The sequence below is a fragment of the Lagenorhynchus albirostris genome, chromosome 11 (assembly GCF_949774975.1).
Source record: "Lagenorhynchus albirostris chromosome 11, mLagAlb1.1, whole genome shotgun sequence".
NCBI lineage: Eukaryota > Metazoa > Chordata > Mammalia > Artiodactyla > Delphinidae > Lagenorhynchus > Lagenorhynchus albirostris.
In genome coordinates this window covers 25,765,699-25,784,497 of record NC_083105.1, presented here as the reverse complement: position 1 = coordinate 25,784,497, position 18,799 = coordinate 25,765,699, and the positions used below count along the sequence as shown (strand labels likewise).

Here is an 18,799-nt window from a genome sequence, read left to right as displayed (position 1 = left end):
CAAAATGAGAACCTTGGCTAAATTTTTAAAATACATATTTTATTTTTACTATTCAAAATTTAATAAAAACCTAGCAATGGAAAAACAATCATTTATCTCAAAAAATAATGCCACCTTTTTTCCCCCAAATGTGCAAATGTAAGCTATCTCAAAACAATATATTTTTACCAAGGAAGACAGGATGCATGTGTGTGTGTGTGTGTGTGTGTGTGTACACACAATCACAATGTAGGATGTTTGTTTTTCCATCTCTGGCTAAAAATATGCACTCTAAAAGTATAAAGTGACGTTCTATCACTTAAAAGCATATATATTTGATAAAATATCACTTAATCTGTTTTGGCAAGAATGAGACCAAAGTAATATAGTTGGACAAAATACTGCACTTTAACTAATTCCTAATACATATTTAAAAGGAAAAAAGAAAAGCTTTACTGCCAAGAAATAAAATCCGCAGTTTCAAATGTAGGGTAAGTATGTAAACAAATAGATTTGCCAAACCTGTGTGGCTATGGTTCCAACACAAGAAACACAGAGTTAAAGAGCCATACAAATGTTTGATATTTCCTGAGCTGATGCTGAAAATAACTTACAGGAAAGGGCTGCTGTTGAGACACATGAGTCCCAACCCTCACCTTCTAAGCGAGCTTAATCTCACTGGTGCTATGACAACCATGGAAATGCTCATTAGGGGTTATTAATTTATACTTTCATCATTATATTAAAACCCAACAATACCACTAGATGGTAAATGCAACCCAAGAGATAGCTTCTAGACTGGGTCTGAAGATTTATGACACAAATGCCATAATGGGATTTGAGACTTGAAATACCATTCGGCAGCTCTTTAAGCCCAGTTTTGTGTTTAAAATAGGGAGAAAACAAACAATGAAGCTGCTCTTACCCAGGTTAGAAAATGACCTCCTAAATGCCAAATCCAATCTTGTCCATTTTATAAGCCTTAGGTCAAGTGTCACCATCTCTGTGAAGTCATGCACCCTGCGCGGGATATAACTCAGACAAAGCTTGGATTACCAAAACCATGTGTCCTATAACTGAGCCACCTCACTGGGCAGAAACTCCTAGGGAGGAGCACCCCCTTCCACCTTTGAATGCACAGTGCCTGACACATGGTCAGCCTTGTGCAGTAAATAAACTGAGGACTTGCTACATTACCCAGGAAAACCCAATTACCACACATTTTCTTCCAAGTGCTTGTAATAAGGACAAACTAAAACAACAGAGGAAAACCCTGGAATGTTTCCAGGGAAAATTTTTCTTGGTTATAGAATCAAGAAATCGGCTACACTTTTAAGAGGAAAATTCCAATGTTTGGGCACGAATAGTTTGCGATTTGTCCCTAACTCCTTAATATCAGAGGCCCAAACTTGAGGAACTTCCTTATGGAAATCACACTTCTTAAACAACAGTAGTAAATGATCACTCATCACCTGCATGCCAGTGAGAGAAAAAGGCCCGCTGTCTGATAGTTGTTTTAGATTTATCATGTCTGAAACATATCAAGGAAGAGGGTAACTATACCCCAAACTCACTGGAATACTCCAAAGTGGCTCACAATCTTACTTCAGACAAAATTGCTTCTGAGAACTCAGAGCAATGGCCCAATGATGACTTACCTGGAAATACCTAAAGCTATGTTTCTTTGGCTTCACCCTCCTTCCCCTTGAGATTTGGCCGTTCAGCCTTCCTAGTGCCACTCCTTACCATCCAGGCTCCCTCCCTCAGTTTCTTCCACTCAGGAGAAAGGAGACTGGGGAGGGTGAAAGGGGAGGGATAGGAATAATAAAGAAGAAAAGAGGGAAAGCAAATCCACTGCAGCCTAATTCCCAACCACCCAGCCCTTCCCTTCTCCTTATCACTCGCAGTGCCTTCAGCGCCTTACAGTCTTTCTCACCGCAAGCCCAGCCCCCAATTTCCTCATTTTTCCTTAGTCACCTCACCCTTTCCACAAACCCTGTAGCCTCAGAAGCAGCAGATTTGCTCCACTGACATCCCGGTGCTCAACTCCACCCTGGCCAACTCTCCTGCATCAGCACAAAGCACAGAGAGGAAGAATTTTCCTGGGAAGAGGGAAGGGGAAGCCAGTACCGTAATGGTTAATATATTTGGGGGACTAAACTGGGACCTTTACCACCATTTCCACAACTGTTTCCTTGGAAAACTCATGCTGAGTTCCAAATTTTCATGAACTTTTAGAACACAATCCTTTTTGGAATTGGGGGCTGCCTGCAATTCTTTCCTGATAAGTTATAAACACGTTGTTATAAATTTGTAAATGTTAAGTAGTTGGATTCATGAAACATCTATACTCTAAAGAAGGTGACCATATGGGCTACCTCAAGCTTGGCCAATGTCTGTTTACTAATCCAGAATCTTCCTGGTTATATATGTAGACTCAGTAAAACTAATGAGTCTGTGAATCAGTCCCCTCTGTAAGATCCAAAACCTCTTCCCCGAGGCCTAAGAAACTGTTAAAGACACTCTCTTGATTCACTTCAGCAGAAGAATCTTAAACAGGGTTCATCTGTGTTTTCTCTTATCATTTTAGAAAACTAGGGTGTTGGATTTTGAGTTAATTACTCTAAAACACAGGTCTATATCTTCAACAGCCATATTCCCAATCAGGATTCCACGTGGATCCACTCAGCTCACCTGAAACGGATGCCCCACTTCTCATTTACCTTATTCTGGGCTGGCCAGGTGTCCTCCTCATGAAGGCTTGAATTTTGCTTTCTCCTTCTACGTGATGTTGTTTACAAAAGGTACAACCTCCCAGGCAGAACCGTTACTAGGGCCCTACGGCTGAAGGCTTTCGATTCAGCTGGCACATTTTAGGGATCTCAAGCCAGTTTAGGCCTCCCCGCTCCAGGCCTAAACAAAAATCTCCATGGAAAGCAGAATTCAAAAGCAGAGCTCACCCACTCCTCACCAGGCTGCCCTACTTGACAGCTTCAACCTGTCCAAAGCCGCCCTCGGCTTCCTGTGGCCTTGAGAAAGAACCCTCCTTATGAATGCCATCCAGCTGCACTGGCTGGCTGTGAACCTTAACCCCTTCCATGCTGGTTCCCCCCACCCGAGCAGCAGTGCCCTAAAGGCATAAGAACAAGTTCTAGAAGTTTATTGTGTTAGAGATAATGACAAACCCTTCAGATTAAGCCTGAGGGCCAACAGGAAACTTACACTACGGGCCAAACCTCCAATTTTAAGGAAAAACTCTATCTTAGCTAAGGATAGTAGTATGTCACAAAGAAGCCAAATTCATTCCTTACATACACAAACACACACAAAATAATACACAAAAACTTGTTAAAAGGAGGGCAGTACCAACAAAATTGTTCCATGGTGAGAAAAGCAGGCATGAAAATAGACTTTTTTTTTTTAAGTTGGATACTTAACTCCACTCTCCATTGAAATGTTTATGCCAAGGGAGAGGCTTCTGCCTAGGTACTAACATTCAGAGAGTAGACAGTTGTAAACAGAATGAAGTCAGATATGAGAAAAGGAAGTAAGACAAGGAAGGTAAGTCTTTTATGGGTTAAAGGAGGAAGGGCAGAGAGGACTGAGTAAAGAAAAGTGCTAGGAGACCATCTGAAAGTGAAAACAACTATTTACTTTACTTGATGCGATTTTTGCTTAATAATTTGATTTATTCAATTCACCCAATAATCCTTTTTTTTGAGCCCCTGCTATGTGCCACATGTGTTACTATTTCTACAGAAGTCCTATTTTAAGACCTAAGCACTCAAAGGCTTGAAGTTAGTAACCTAAGAATATGAAGACTTCAAAAAGGGTCTGTGTACTTCGAGTTAAACACAAAACACGTTAAGTACAATGCCAAGGCTCCCGTTGTGACTAAGGAGAGAGAAGGAAGCTGCTTCCACAGTTACCGCCTTTCCCTCTCTTTCACTCATTCTCTCATTTACTCAACCAACATCTACTGATTCCTACTAAGACCCTTGCTTGGCCTTATGCAGGACAAAAAGATATGACCAGAACGCTTAGAGCTTAAAACCGAATACCAATCAGACAATTCTACCATAAATCAGACTGAGATAAAGGATACCACAGCATAATTGGGAAGTCAGAATAGGAAATAAACACTTCCCACTAAGTAAGTGTAGCAGCTTCATGATGCAAAGGGTTGCTGAGCAGGACCATCAAGAATGTGCAAGGTTTCGAAAACAAACAAACAAAAAACCACATGGAAGGGCTTCCCTGGTGGTGCAGTGGTTGAGAGTCCGCCTGCCGATGCAGGGGACACGGGTTCGTGCCCCGGTCTGGGAAGATCCCACATGCCGCGGAGCGGCTGGGCCCGTAAGCCATGGCCGCTGAGCCTGCGCGTCTGGAGCCTGTGCTCCACAACGGGAGAGGCCACAGGTTTCAGTTAAGACAGATGAAGTAGGTACACCAGAGGTAGGAAGTACACATACAAAAGTGAGAAAGGACAGTGATTATGTTTTTCCTGCATTTTTCCTATGTCTATCTGAAGTTGTTAATTAGCCTTCAACAAGCAAAATAACTAATCCTCAAAGAGTAGTGAATTTTGCAAATTTAGAGGTTTTACCTGACAAGGGCAACATAGGTAAACACAGATTTCAAAAACTTCACAGATTTCTTACACCTAGCAAATAAACCTCATTGAATTGGCCATTTTCCTCCCATAGGTTCTTGCTATGACTTCCAAGTTGGTGCTTTAGAGGAACTGGGATGTTTCTGTTCTAGGTGTTCCTTGTAGTACCTATACTACTACTACTACCACTGGTTCAAATTCTTTGAATCAGCTACTAAAATAAGTCAACTACATAAAGGCTGCATTGCAAACACCCATCCCCACTATATGATAAAAAGAGACTGCACTTTGGAAACAATTTAACATACGCTTAACTGAACCACTCCCTCAGGAAGTGATTTTTTCCCCACGTAAGAGATCTTAACCTACCTCACAGGGCTGCTGAAGGTTAATTTCAGTGATGCAAGCAAAAGGGTGGTATCTGTCTGACACCTAAGTGTTACCTGGAATGCTGATGTCTGGGTGCAAGTTGCAGCTGGCCATCTGGAGCTTCATATGGCTCTTCTACCTCATACACATTTGCATCAGTGTCCTCCACACTGCTGGAATTCTGCCATTCCAGCTCTGGAGTTTTCCCCACAGTCATAATAAATGGCAAGTTCTCATACTCTGGTATTTCCTCATAATGGCGTATATTTTCATACTCCGGCGCACAGCCGCTTATAACAGATTTGCAAGGTGCCTGCGAGGATGACTCCCTGGAGAGCATTTGTTCATCCAAAGACTCAGCTCTTGGTCCATTAGCTGCACTGGTCTGGCCCCGCGACTTCTTCCTCTTCTTTTGGGATTCCAGGCTATAGTTATCTGCCGAATATGCCTTAATGGGTTTATTTCTCTTTTCTTCTACCAACAAGCCATGCCAATCACTTTCACTCCCTTTTCTCTCCCCACCCGCAAGGCTGCCTGAGGTTGTGTCTCCGAGTTGGCTACTCTTGGACCAAAATTTCTGGAAGTCACTCTTCATGAAACAGATGGACAGCTTCATGTTGAGCAACTTCTTTAAAGAGTTCTTCTTTTGAGAGTCTTTGCAAGGCTTAGTGCACCTTTCCACATCCACAGCAGATAATGATTTTGCTCTAGGCTTGGTCAGGGCAGTGGGAGGCTCACTGTTTGAGGATACAGTAACAGATTTTAAGGATTCTGGGTTCCCTGAAAAGGGTATAATAGGATGAGGTAATTTCCACACTGGCTTCTCTGAAGCCCGTTTAGGCATATCAAAGGAGGACGACACACCACGGTTTTGGGCACATAAATGCTGAAGGTGATTTCTTTCTAAACCCTTCTCTGAACTTTTTTCTTCGTTTGAGGGATAAGAACTTTTCTCCACAAGCTCCTCTGAGGCAGCCTTTTTAAGCACTCCTGCAGCAGGTAAGCTGTGTCTTTGAGGTTTTTTGGGGACAATTCTTGAGGAACTTTCATCTTTTATCATAGATTCCTTTTGCAGTTGAGGGGCAGACACTCCCCGGTTACAGGCAGTAGGCAAATGTTCGGTGCAGGTTAATTTGAGTTGCTTGGGCAGGCTCATAGATAGAGTACTGCATCTTATAAAACTGGTCCTTTTGTCCACAGCAGGTGACATACTAGAACCATCTCCTGTCTTGTCAGAATTCAAATTAGAGTCTGTCTCTAAAGGAGATGCCATATTTTCAAAGGAAGATGTTTCAGGACTCAAAGGTTTTTGTGAATTGATTAAGTTTTGTCTGTCACCATTAAAGTCCACATTCAATTCACTTTTATTTCCTGGCTTCACTTTGTGCACCTGTTCCTGGTTACACAAAACATTCCCATGAAAAACACTGATTTTATTGTTTTTCAAACTATCTTCAAAAAGACAAAGAGAGCTACTGTCTACATTCTCTGGTTCTTCGTTACTTTCGCTAGGAGTATCTATCTGTTTCTGGCGTAATAGGCGTGCAGCACGTGTCTTTCTGGGCTTGGGAGTTGGAAATTTGGGGGTGTATGGCACTAAGTGAATTTCCAAGGGACCAAGGTCTTTGACTTCTGATTTCTTAATATCTCCATCTGAAGATAAAAAAGTACTCCTTTTACCATTTTCTAGAGCTTCTTGTTCAGATGAATGAAAGTGAGTGTTGCTTTTTTCATTGTCACCCTGATTAGCTTCAAAATTTTGAAATTCATCACTAGGAAGTTGTAGGTGGCAATGGTGATGATCAGAAACTTTTTCGAAGCTGGACAGGGACGGTGACAAATCTGCAAATTCAATTCTGAATTGTCTGTTGGAATTACAGCCATCACTCATTTCTGGACTGTCTGTGAATCTGTGCTTCTGTGGAAAAATAAAAGGTGACGTTCGTTGCGTTAAAACATCTTTGAGCTTCTCTTCCAGGATGCTTGCCTTTAAAACTACTTCACTCTGGCTCTTGATCTTTTCATCATTAGAATCACATTTACGCTGAGTTTTTATAGCTGAAGAGGACTCACCAATTTTATTATTTTCTAAATTTTCATGCATTTCCAGGGGCCCTAAGACAAGCTGCTTGACACACAAATTTTCTCTATTTCCAAGCTTATGGTTACACTCAGAACGGCAGGAACACATTGGTAAAATATAATCACTGCTCTGATGCCCTCTGTTTTTGCAGCTAGAGTTGTCAATGCTTTCAGGGGATTCCTGTTTATGCTCTTCCAGGTTCACGATGATTTTCCTTGATGGTGACCACCTGATGTCTTGAACGGGTGAGGCCTTCAGCACTTTTGGTTTCGGAGCTATTGCTGGTTTGGTTTTCTTTGTTGACTGTGGAACACTAGAAACCACGATCTCAGGTTTAGGTGCAACAGGAGGTGGAGCTGGCTTATTATTTGCCACCACAAACTTTGGCTTGGGGGCCACTGGTGGCTTCTTAATCTCTAGAAAGGAAAAAAAAAATCTGATAACCAAAAAACCAAAGCATAAGATAAATGATTAAATTTGATGACATGTTTACTTTTGACAATATGCTGAACTTGCATTTTACTAGGTAGTTTATATTATATTATTCAGAGTCTATTATTACTCTTGAAAATTCCTTAAATTGCCCTCCAGTTCCAGTACACATAGCTTTGCATATATTGTACATTGCTTAATAAGTCCAATACAGTTTTTCTTCTAACTCTGGAATGGATTACCATATCTTCAGGCAACACTAAATGAAATACAGTAACTGGCTTCTGCTTGAGATCCGTATGTAGGAGAAGGCACTTCAGTTCATTTGCTGAGTGCTAAGAGTTGAATCTGCCTAAGGTTTATGTAGGATGCAACTCTTTAAGCTTCTCATGTGAATAAGCAGTACATATTCTTCTACCTCAATGACATACAGTAGAATTGTATGAATGCCCTTTATCAATGACCTATCCCACTAGAACCACAAAATAACCTAAAAAGGAATACAGAAATCAGAAATTTTCCAAACTGAAAAGTAATGATACTATAATATTTGAGGCTCTTGATAAGGTTGGCATTTTTTCTGTGCAGGGGTTGTCAAATCGGAATTTTCACTATAATCCTTCACTGAGCTTTATTTTTAAAAAGTCAAGGCCTACGCTCTACCCCAGGTGATTACGCTGTGTACTCTTCATTTATAACCACTATTCTAGTGCATTTAAAAGATGACCATAATTCCTATTGTAGCAATTCTTTCTTGGCATTATGTAAAAAGAACTCAATGAGCACCTATTACACTGTGCTAGATTTGCAAAGATCTGCTACTAACCTACAGGAACCTAAATAAAAGGTACACAGGGCCTCCCTGGTGGCGCAGTGGTTGACAGTCCACCTGCCGATACAGTGGACACGGGTTCGTGCCCCGGTCTGGGAAGATCCCATGTGCCGCGCAGCGGCTGGGCATCCGGAGCCTGTGCTCCGCAAGGGGAGAGGCCACAACAGTGAGAGGCCTGCGTACCGCAAAAAGAAAAAAAAAAAAAGCTTCACACAAAAGACCTATAAAATGAAGTTACACAGATTCTGAACATCCTCATTTTAAACGTTCTTTTATGTTTTTCTACCTATACTATCACTTATCACCCCATCATATTTCCCAAAACAAGGTAAAACGTATTTTATCTTATACTTCTTATGTTTGTTCCTCCAACAGGATCTAACGCTTAATGAAAACTTAGTTAGTGAAAAACATAAACATAAACCTTTCAAAATATCATCTGCTGGACATTGTTTAAGTACTTGAATACACAGAGGCTTCAATTCTTCACTTGGTGAGGAGTTTCTTTTCAACAAAGGAAATTAGTCATAACACTCCAACCCGGGAAGATATTACAGGGACATGAGTAGTGAGGAAAAAAAAAAGAGTAGGGTGCTCTACTTCCTTTTACCAACCGAGGAAGAATTTCTCAAACCCCTAATACTCTGTTCAACCAAGATCACCTGATGACAGATGCCTTCTCATTCAATTCCTCAGGATAATGTTATAATAAAAAAGATATGAAGTATTTCCAAAATGACAATACAAATTCCCAACACCATGCAATTTCGTTGTGTTCAATAAGCGTGTTATTATTGTTTTCTTAGGTAGAAAAAATTTTAAAACCATTCAAAGCCTAATGATAAAGCTTGGTGTAATGGTCTATTAAACTGCTGACATATAAAGTCAAGTCTTAAGAAAAAGTATGAATGCCCTAGGCCTCTTACCTCCCATCTTACTCAAGATAAGGAAAACAGACAGACCATCACACTGATTTCATTTCTGTAAGCATTCTGAAAACATCCTACCTCTGGGCATTTTGAAGGAATTAAAAAAAAAAAAAGAAATCAGTTCTGTAACATGGAAAGAGTTCTGGAGATTGGCTGCACAGCAGTATGAATGTACTTAACGCTACTGAACTGTACACTTAAAAATAGTGCAGACGGGGGCTTCCCTGGTAGCGCAGTGGTTGAGAGTCCGCCTGCCGATGCAGGGGACACGGGTTCGTGACCCGGTCTGGGAAGATCCCACGTGCCGCGGAGCAGCTGGGCCCATGAGCCATGGCCGCTGAGCCTGCACGTCCGGAGCCTGTGCTCCGCAATGGGAGAGGCCGCAACAGTGACAGGCCCGCGTACCCTAAAAAAAAAAAAAAAAAAGTACAGATTGGGGGCTTCCCTGGTGGCGCTGCGGTTGAGAGTCTGCCTGCCAATGCAAGGGACGCAGGTTCAAGCCCTGGTCTGGGAGGATCCCACATGCCGCGGAAGAACTGGGCCCGTGAGCCACAACTACTGAGCCTGCGCGTCTGGAGCCTGTGCTCCGCAACAAGAGAGGCCGCGACAGTGAGAGGCCCGCATACCGCGATGAAGAGTGGCCCCCACTCGCACAACTAGAGAAAGCCCTCGCACAGAAACGAAGACCCAACACAGCCAAAATAAATAAAATAAAATAAATAGTATAGATGGTAAATTTATGTTAGGTGTATTTTACCAAAACTAAAAACAACAAACAAAAAAAACCCTGTCTCATTAATCTTTTACTTTCTGAATCTTAGAGCCTTTTCAAAAGCTTCAGGGTCATTTACCCAACCAATTTTTGCTATTTTAGTTCAATCATTTTTCATAAATCTCTGTTCTTAGTGTCCTAGAAATTCAATTAACTATATGAATTATGGTCAATTACCAACAGATATAGCGCAGCATCATGTACCTAACTGCCTCAACACATACTCACTGAATTAAACAAAGAACTGCGAGCTTTGGCTTAGCTAACCGTGTATTGGAGGAGGCCAATAACATAACTGGGTGTGCCTCTGTGGAGAACTGGTTGCCTCAGTTTCCTTACTTGCAAATGAGGGAGCTGAACAGATCTCTAAAGCCTAAATGATTCTGAGATGATAACTTCAGGAGATATCTGCTTCAGGAGAACCCTTAGATTCTCTAGCCACTTTGCCCTGTGTGATTTTTCTTCCGTGTACCTCCCTCTGTCTTCACCACTAGAAGGCAAGCTCCAGGAGGGCAGGTACTTTGTCTCTTTGCTGTATCCCCAATGCTAAACATAGGGCCTGGGAACAGTCAGAGCTGCCACATACGCATAGTCTTTACTATATCTCAATAACAAGATATTTCTTTAAATAGAAATCAATATCCACTTAAATGTAGAATATTTTGAAAAGTTAACAGGAATCAACTTCAATAGGATTACTGAATAAGTTCTTCTTTTTTAAAATTTATTTATTTATGGCTGCGTTGGGTCTTCGTTGCTGCGCACAGGTTTTCTCTAGTTGCGGAGAGTGGGGGTTATTCTTCTTTTTTTTGGGGGGGGTTATTCTTCTTAGTGGTGTGCGGGCTTCTCATTGTGGTGACTTCTCTTGTTGTGGAGCACGGGCTCTAGGCGCACGGGCTTCAGTAATTGTAGCACGTGGGCTCAGCAGTTGTGGCTTGTGGGCTCTAGAGTGCAGGCTCAGTAGTTGTGGCGCCACGGGCTTAGTTGCTCCACAGCATGTGGGATCTTCCCAGACCAGGGCTTGAACCAGTGTCCCCTGCATTGGCAGGTGGATTCTTAACCACTGTGCCACCAGGGAAGTCCCTAAGTTCTTAATTATTAGTAGGAATAAGTGTTCAACTAAGTCATAGAATAGCAATATTTGAAGTCCTTCATCATTATTATTTTTTTTATTTTAAAATTATTTCTTTATGTTTTAGTGGCTCTATTTTGAAAAAAAACACAGCTCAAAAAATAACAAGCCTTTATATTACGGTCTGCTCCAATGTCAAACTCTTGAAATAAGTGCACGATGTTTGGAAATGGATCCAGCACCTTTGGATATTAATACTGTATCAACAGTCAGACCCAAAGCTTTTTAGAGCATAGCAGCAAATCTTTTATTTACACAGCTGTTTGGCTCCAGGGAAAAATAAGGTAAGAAAGTAAAGCACTAGTACCATTTTACTAACAATTACAAACACACTCATCATCTATTACACACAGATGGCGGCGGTCCACGTGCAACACTTTCTTAGCTATTGGACCAGCCAAAAAGCAAAGCACAGCACATGTACACCGAGACCTGTACATGTTCAAAAATATATGAAATATATTTCTATAATTATCTCTCCTTTTTTCATATACTGATTAGAATAATTCTAAAATCTCTATTGTGGGCCTACTCTTTCACAGACACAGAAAAACAAAGCAAGCTCTTCTTCAGGATACATATATCTTAGATGTTCTACATTTTTCTTATTGCCTTAAATTAAGCCAACCATCCCAAATACCACAGATTAGAGTCCCTGTAAACAAACATCCCCTCCCCCAACTTCAAATAACATTCCTAAAGTTTTAATGAATTCTGAATACTGTTCCAAAGAGCATCATAAACAGCTTGTAAGAATGATGAACACATAATTTTATAAGAATAGGATACAAATAAATAGGATACAAATAAAACCCCAGTTCTTTTCCATATTCTCCATTTAGACATGAGAAAAAATAATAAATCTTAACAGATGGGAGAATGAAAAAGTAGTTAATGCTTCTCAGCAAACCGTGCTAAAAACCAACTAACTCAGCTAAACACAGGAAGTGTCCCTCTTTTAAACACCACAAAAATGTCTGTGGACTTCTTTAATTATAAAGTTGATAAAATATAAAAATAGTCTGCATTATTCGAGGGTCATTCAAATGAAAGAATAATAAAATTCCAGACTGAGACCTAGATCCGGTTTACATATTTAAATGTAGAATTAAATGCTTCTGTATGGGTTCATTATAAACTGTTAGGACTGGAACTGAAAACTGATACATATAAGGTATGAATTTTAAATGTGTTTGACACTGGAGAGGAGAGTTAAAGTTGGCTGGAAGGATTTTAAAATCTCCAACCACTTTAAATTGAAATTAAATTAGACTTGTTCCTTAATAAAACTTAAAGTGAGGCACAGAAATTTAGGATGAAAATAATTCACCTCAAGTAAGTAGAAAGCCTCCCTCTGGTAAGGAAAAGAGAGTTTATAAATAACATAATTCCCAGTACACGATGACATATCTCCTGCACACACATATAGCATCAAAAAGGAAAGATCCACAACATCTTCCTCAGGAATACTATTATGGGAACATTTCATCCCTTGCTTTCTTATTCCTATTGGCTAAACTTCTTGCCTCGTTAGTTGTAATCTGACTACACCTAGCCGTACAACCTCCAATATATCTAGGCTTTAGAAAGAATACAAACCAGAATATTTAGAGTGCTGTTTGACAGTTACAAGATGCAGGAATTTAAAATAAATGCCAAGAAAAGCTAAGAAAATTTAATCTGATACTTACATGCTGGTTCTAGAAGTAACTGTGGTGAAGCTTTACACTATTTTACTATAAAATGTCTAATGAAAGCTTATTTATTACAACGTGGGCAAAAATGTTTCTTAATACGTTATTAAGTTCTGGCTTAAAAATTAACCTATGTTCTTATAAGTGAATTTAACACCACTTTAGTAATTATTTTGGAAAATAGGAACTGTTCCTTCAGAATGTTTAGAAATACAACGTCCAGAATTCTTCAAAGTCTACACAAAGGTAATACAACAGGCTTTGCCATTTGGATAAAGGGAAACGGCGACAGGAGGCAGACAAAAAATCAGGCTTTGTCTACACTAACCAGGTAGAAATAGGGGGAAAAATCCATTAAAAATTGGATGAAGATGAACCAAAACCTTGGCATCGGCAATTCTACTCCTCTGCTCCTCAGGTAACCGGGGGAAAACCACCAAAACAGGAGTAAAAATGTCTAAACCTCTTTACTTAATAAGGGTCAGGGTTTCCAGTCGACATTAGGGGTTAAAGCCACTCAGCCTAGTCGCCGAGTTCAACACTCCGGGAACACTGCCCTTTCCTAGAATAACTGATTTCTTAACATGGGAATCTAAACTATTTTCATACGCAAAGGCAAAGTCGCGCAAATTTTAGGAGAGAAAAGTAAACGCCCTCTTTACATTTCCCGTTTCACCTGGCGCTAAGAGCCCCCAACACGGTCTTCTTTTAAAAGGAGGTCCCAAAAGACACACTATTTCCAAAGAGCCCCTCTTGGCACGAAGGGACGAAAAAATCCGGCAGCAAACACCGTCTCCTCCGCACAGTCCTGAGGAAAGGTAGAGGGAATATCGCTAACCCATCCAGGAGGACAAAGTTGCTCCGAGCCCAAGACCTGCAGCGCTCGCTACAAACTTTCCAGCGGCAGCGCGAGCGCCGTCACTTACCGGCGGCAGAAGTCATGATTCCCCCGTGCAGCTCGCTTCCCCGCTCGCCCCCCTCAATCCCCGCTCCCCTTACAGTCCATTGTTTCAACAGTTTGGGCAGAAGAGAAAAGCCCCGGCAGAGCCCACATTCCGTCCCACGGCCCCGAGGCGCAACCCCAGCGCCGCACAAAGGACGCGGCCGGCTCCGGGGACCCGGCGGCGCTCCCGGGCGCGAGCCGCCGGCGACGGGCGGGCGGGCACGAGCGCCGCCCAGCCGAGCTCCCGGCAGACGGCCACGCGCGCACACGAGCAGTGCTCACCGCGGCTTCGCCGGCGCGCGCCCTTCTCTAGCTCCAAAAAAAAATCAGAGTTCCAGGCGCCCCCTGTTAGTCGCGGCTGTAAAAAGCGGACAAAAGCCCCAGCCTCCTCCAATCAGGGGGCCCGAGTTTCCGCCCGTTCCCGCCCCTCCCGCCCACACGTTCAAGCTCAGCGCCAATGAGCGGGCCTGAAAAAGGGGCGTGAGCTGTGAGGCATGCTGGGAATTGTAGTTTTCTGGACTCACGGGACCTTCAGAAGCAGACGCCTGGGCGCATGCAGCCGGTTCTCCCGCCTTCATTTCCCATCGTGCTGAGGCGGGTGGCATGGCGGAGAAGGATGACACCGGATTTTGACGAAGAGGTGGTTTTTGAGGTAAGGGGAAAATGGCGGTGCGTGTGAATTGCCTTTGTTTGATTAGGACGAGGGAGAAGGCGAGGAGGCCGGGCGAGAGGCAGATCCCGGGGCGAGGAATCGGGTGACGCTCCTGCCGGCCTCGGTCACCGAATCTCGGCAATTTTCGGGCCTAATGTTGGACGCAGCCTGACAGGTGTAGCCTGAGGCTCTCTCGCCGCGCCCGGCCTCTGCCTCGGGCCCTCCCAGAATTCCCAGCCAGGCCGGTGGACTAGAACCCTGCTTGTTCCTACTCACCCGTACGATTTAGCCTCCCCCTTTTTAGTCCCCGATTTGTTCGGGTCAGTATCCAGAAATGCCCCAGGTCACAGTTCGCGGTCGAGGCGTGGCCCTCGGAATGGAGGCAGCAGGTGCTAGTTTTTGTTTTTGTTTTTGTTTTCTTATACCGTGGTTTAATATCTGTGTGTGGGACCTACTGTGGGTGATTTGGGCCGGGGCATCTCAGCATCTAATTCTTTTGTCCTTTGCTGTTGCGCTAGGTGTAGCTAGTTCTTCTGATTCGAGGCTCGGGTGTGAGTGCTTTTGTGTGGGACTATTTTAAGACGTTCTCTGCCATCTTGAATGAAAACAAAAACAAAAAAACAGTCTAGTGTTTTTGTTGCCATTTGTCTATCAGACACAGGTTAAAAGTCACACCCCTGTATAAGGCATGTATGTATACTTTACTAAAATCCATTCATCCGACAAGATTTTAAGAAATTTAAAAGAAACGGCTCATTCCATACCATCAGAGAGCTACGCAATAAATAGTACAGAATGGTAAATGTTGAAACATATACAAACTGTCATTGGAGGATTGATTTGGAAACCGCTGTCTGTTCTTGTGGCCTCGGAGACACTACACCCAGTACATGGATATTGGAGGTGGATCTTGAACTGTGAATATGTTTAGAGAGATGGAAGGGAGAAAATGCATTATAAGGAAAGAGAACAGAGTATCTCAAGGTTGGGAGGTGTGAAAGTACCTGGTGTAGATTTTTCAGGGACTTGAGTGTGGAGTGTCGCTATATAAAGTGGTTTGATGGGGCTGGAATGAAGAAGTAGTGGAAGATAGGGCTCTTTTACCAAAAGGGAGTGCCTGGATTTGAGGAGGTCAGTAGGGAAGGCAAGCGCCTGAGTTCTGGAAAAGAGAGAAGAAATAATTGAATAATGGCTTGGACAGATACTTCTAAGGTAAAATCGAGGAAACAGTTACAAGATAGAATGTGGGAGATGAAGAAGAGACAAAAATCTATGTTGCTTAGATTGCTAGAGAGAGGAAAGTGGGTGGATACTTTTTTACCCTATTCTTAGATATCTGAGTATAATAGTAATACATGCTCAAAGAACATTTCATTGTAGAAAACAAGCCACAAAATTAAAATCACTCATTTTCCTACCACCCACAGATGGCCACTATTAACATTATAGTATGTGTTCTTACAGACTTTTTTCTATTCAAATGTATGTTTAATATTTTTTAAAACACAAAAAATATACCACATAGAATTTTATATGTATTTTTCAGTGAGTCTTTTCCTATTCATTACTCTTTGAAAACAATAACATAATATCCAATCATGTATGTGTATCATAATATAACTATTTTCCCATTCTTGGTTATATTGTTTCAAAATACAATTGTAATCAGCACTGACATAAGTCCATCTTTTACTGCATCTCTGATTTTTCCTTATAGTAATTTCTAGAAGGGAAACTAGTGGGTCAAAGGATATGAACATTTTTTAAGACTTATGCAGAAAGGTTATACCTATTCAAGTTTCCATTAGGAGTATTTTCACCAAATCCTCAGCAGCAACCTTATTAGTTTCCTTTAATCTTTGTTAATTTTATAGGAAAAATAGCATTCTGTTGTTCTAATTTACATTTTGTGCATTTACTGGGAACATTTTTATTTCTTTCTTGAGCATTTTTTTGTAGTTTTTGCTCATTTTACTATTGGATGTTAGCTTCTTACGACTTGCATACGTTTTACTTTGTTTGTTTGTTTGTGTTTTGATGTGAACCCGGTGTAAAGTCTTTATTGAATTTGTTGCAATATTGCTTCTGTTTTATGTTTTGGTTTTCTGGCTGTGAGGCATGTGGGATCTTAGCTCCCTGACCAGGGATCAAACCTGCAACCCCTGCATTGGAAGGTGAAGTTTCAACCACTGGACCGCCAGGGAAGTCCCTTGCATACGTTTTTCATATGTTACTTAACCGTACCATACTTATAGAAATTTTTTTTAGTTTGTAGTTTAATTTATTTGCTTTTTGTCACATACATTAATTTTTATTGCAGCATGATATTCGTAAGAAAAGTGCACAAATCATAAATGTGCAGATTGATGAATTTTCACATGTTGAATACATCCATGTAACCAGTACCCATGTTAAGAAACTGAACGTCAACCAGCACACCAGAAACTCCCTTTTACTCCCTTTCAGTCACTTCTCCCCACCCCAAAGATAACCACAATTCAGACTTGTAATAACTAACTTAGATTCCTTTTGTCTATTTTTATAGTTTACACACTGGGCAATTCCATTTGTATATGCTCTTTTTGCTCTGACTTTTTGCTCTCTGGTTTTGTTTGTTAGATTCATCCATATGGTCATGTGAGCATTTTTTATTTCTCTGTAGTATTCCATGTGAATGCATGACCATTTTTAAATCCACTCTACTATTAATGGTCTTCGGGTGATTTCCAGTTTGAGACTATTATGAACAGTGCTAGTATGAACCTTTTAGTATATATGTCTTATTGAACATATTTCTGTTGAGTATATACTTAGACGTGGAACTGCTAAGTCATAGGAAATATATACATTCACCTGTGTAGATATTGCCAAACACTATTCCAAAGTGGTTGTACCAATTTATATTCCTACCAGCAGTACAGGAGAGGTCCAGTTGCTCTACAGCCTCACCAACACTTGCTAATTTCAGTTTCTCTTTTTACCATTCTGGTAGGTGTGTACTGGTATCTCCTCTTGGCTTTAATTTGCATTTCTCTGATAAGGAAAGGGGGAGTCTTTTTATATGTTTAAGGACCAGTTTTGTATCCACTTTAGTGAAGCCAATTCAAGTTTGTTGCATATTTTCCTTTTGGATTATCTCTTCTTGTTACTGATTTGAAGGAGTTCTTTACATATACTGGATATAAGTCCTTTGTTGGATCTGTGTACCTCAAATATCTCAGGAGGTGTGTGGCACTCTCTTAATAGTGTCTTTCAATGAACAGAAGCTCTTAACTTTATCATAATCCAAGTAAACCTTTTTCTTTTATGGTTAGTGCCTTTAAAGAAATATTTGCCTGATCTAAGGTGACAAAGATTATTTTCTCTAAAAGCTTTATTTTACCTCTTGCTTCTAGATCTGCTATCCGTCTGGAACTGACTTTTGTATGGTATCAAGTAAAGGTCAACATATGTTTTTTTCCCACATGGATGTCTAGTTAACCTGGCATTTTCTTTTTTTTTTTTCTTTTTTTTTTAAGAAGGAATTTCCATCTTCAGGAAACAACTTTATTTATTTATTTATAAATTTATTTATTTTTGGCTGTGTTGGGTTTTCATTGCTGCGCGCCAGCTTTCTGTAGTTGTGGCAAGCGGGTGCTACTCTTCATTGCGGTGCGCGGGCTTCTCACTGTGGTGGCTTCTCTTGCTGTGGAGCACGGGCTCGGGGCACACGGGCTTCAGTAGCTATGGCACGTGGGCTCAGTAGTTGTGGCTTGCGGGCTCTAGAGCACAGGCTCAGTAGTTGTGGCACATGGGCTTCGTTGCTCCGAGGCATGTGGGATCTTCCCAGACCAGGGCTTGAACCTGTGTCCCCTGCATTGGCAGGCAGATTCTTAACCACTGCGTCACCAGGGAAGTCCTAGCCTGGCATTTTCTGAACAGACCATCCTTTCCTCGCTGAACTACAATGTTGCCTTTGTGATAAATCAGGATACCTTGTATGTGTGGCCTTGTTTTTGGGTATTCTCTTTTCCATTGGTTAATTTGATCATTCTTGTGCCTATACGACATTATTTTAATTACTTTTTAACTTTATAATACATACTAGTGTCTGATAGAATAAAACCAGCCAGCTTTATTTTCCTTCAAGATTGCTTTGGCTATTTTTAGCCCTTTGTATTTCTGAATGAATTTTAGAATCAGCCTATCATTTTCACTTTAGAAAAAGGAAACTACCAAGATTTGATTGGAATTGCTTTGAATCTATGGATTAATTTGGAGAGACCTGACATCTTTACAGTATTGAATATTCCAATAGCATTTTTATTGCTTGCCTCCTAAATGAGTCAAGCAGCTTCCCATCACTTTCTGTGCTCTAGGACTGATTTTAC

The 18,799-nt window shown here is 41.3% G+C and overlaps 2 protein-coding genes across 9 annotated transcripts in view; one reads left to right on the top strand and one right to left on the bottom strand.

Annotated features, from left to right (window-relative positions):
* The window catches only part of FGD6 (FYVE, RhoGEF and PH domain containing 6), a 110,627-nt gene extending 96,849 nt beyond the window's left edge, over positions 1–13,778 (bottom strand). Inside the window, exons 1-2 of the mRNA XM_060165307.1 lie at positions 13,761–13,778; positions 5,035–7,459 (exon numbers count right to left, since the gene is read on the bottom strand). Coding sequence (XP_060021290.1) covers positions 5,035–7,459; positions 13,761–13,776 — 2,441 coding nt within the window. The 5' untranslated portion in view covers positions 13,777–13,778. The remainder of the gene's footprint in view (positions 1–5,034; positions 7,460–13,760) is intronic.
* A 528-nt stretch (positions 13,779–14,306) lies between these two features.
* VEZT (vezatin, adherens junctions transmembrane protein) overlaps positions 14,307–18,799 on the top strand; it is a 72,610-nt gene continuing 68,117 nt past the window's right edge. For 7 of the 8 annotated variants that reach the window (XM_060165158.1, XM_060165156.1, XM_060165152.1 and 4 more), the window contains exon 1: positions 14,307–14,429. In XM_060165158.1, coding sequence (XP_060021141.1) covers positions 14,331–14,429 — 99 coding nt within the window. In that variant the 5' untranslated portion in view covers positions 14,307–14,330. The remainder of the gene's footprint in view (positions 14,430–18,799) is intronic. The other variant, XM_060165153.1, reaches the window with a different exon arrangement.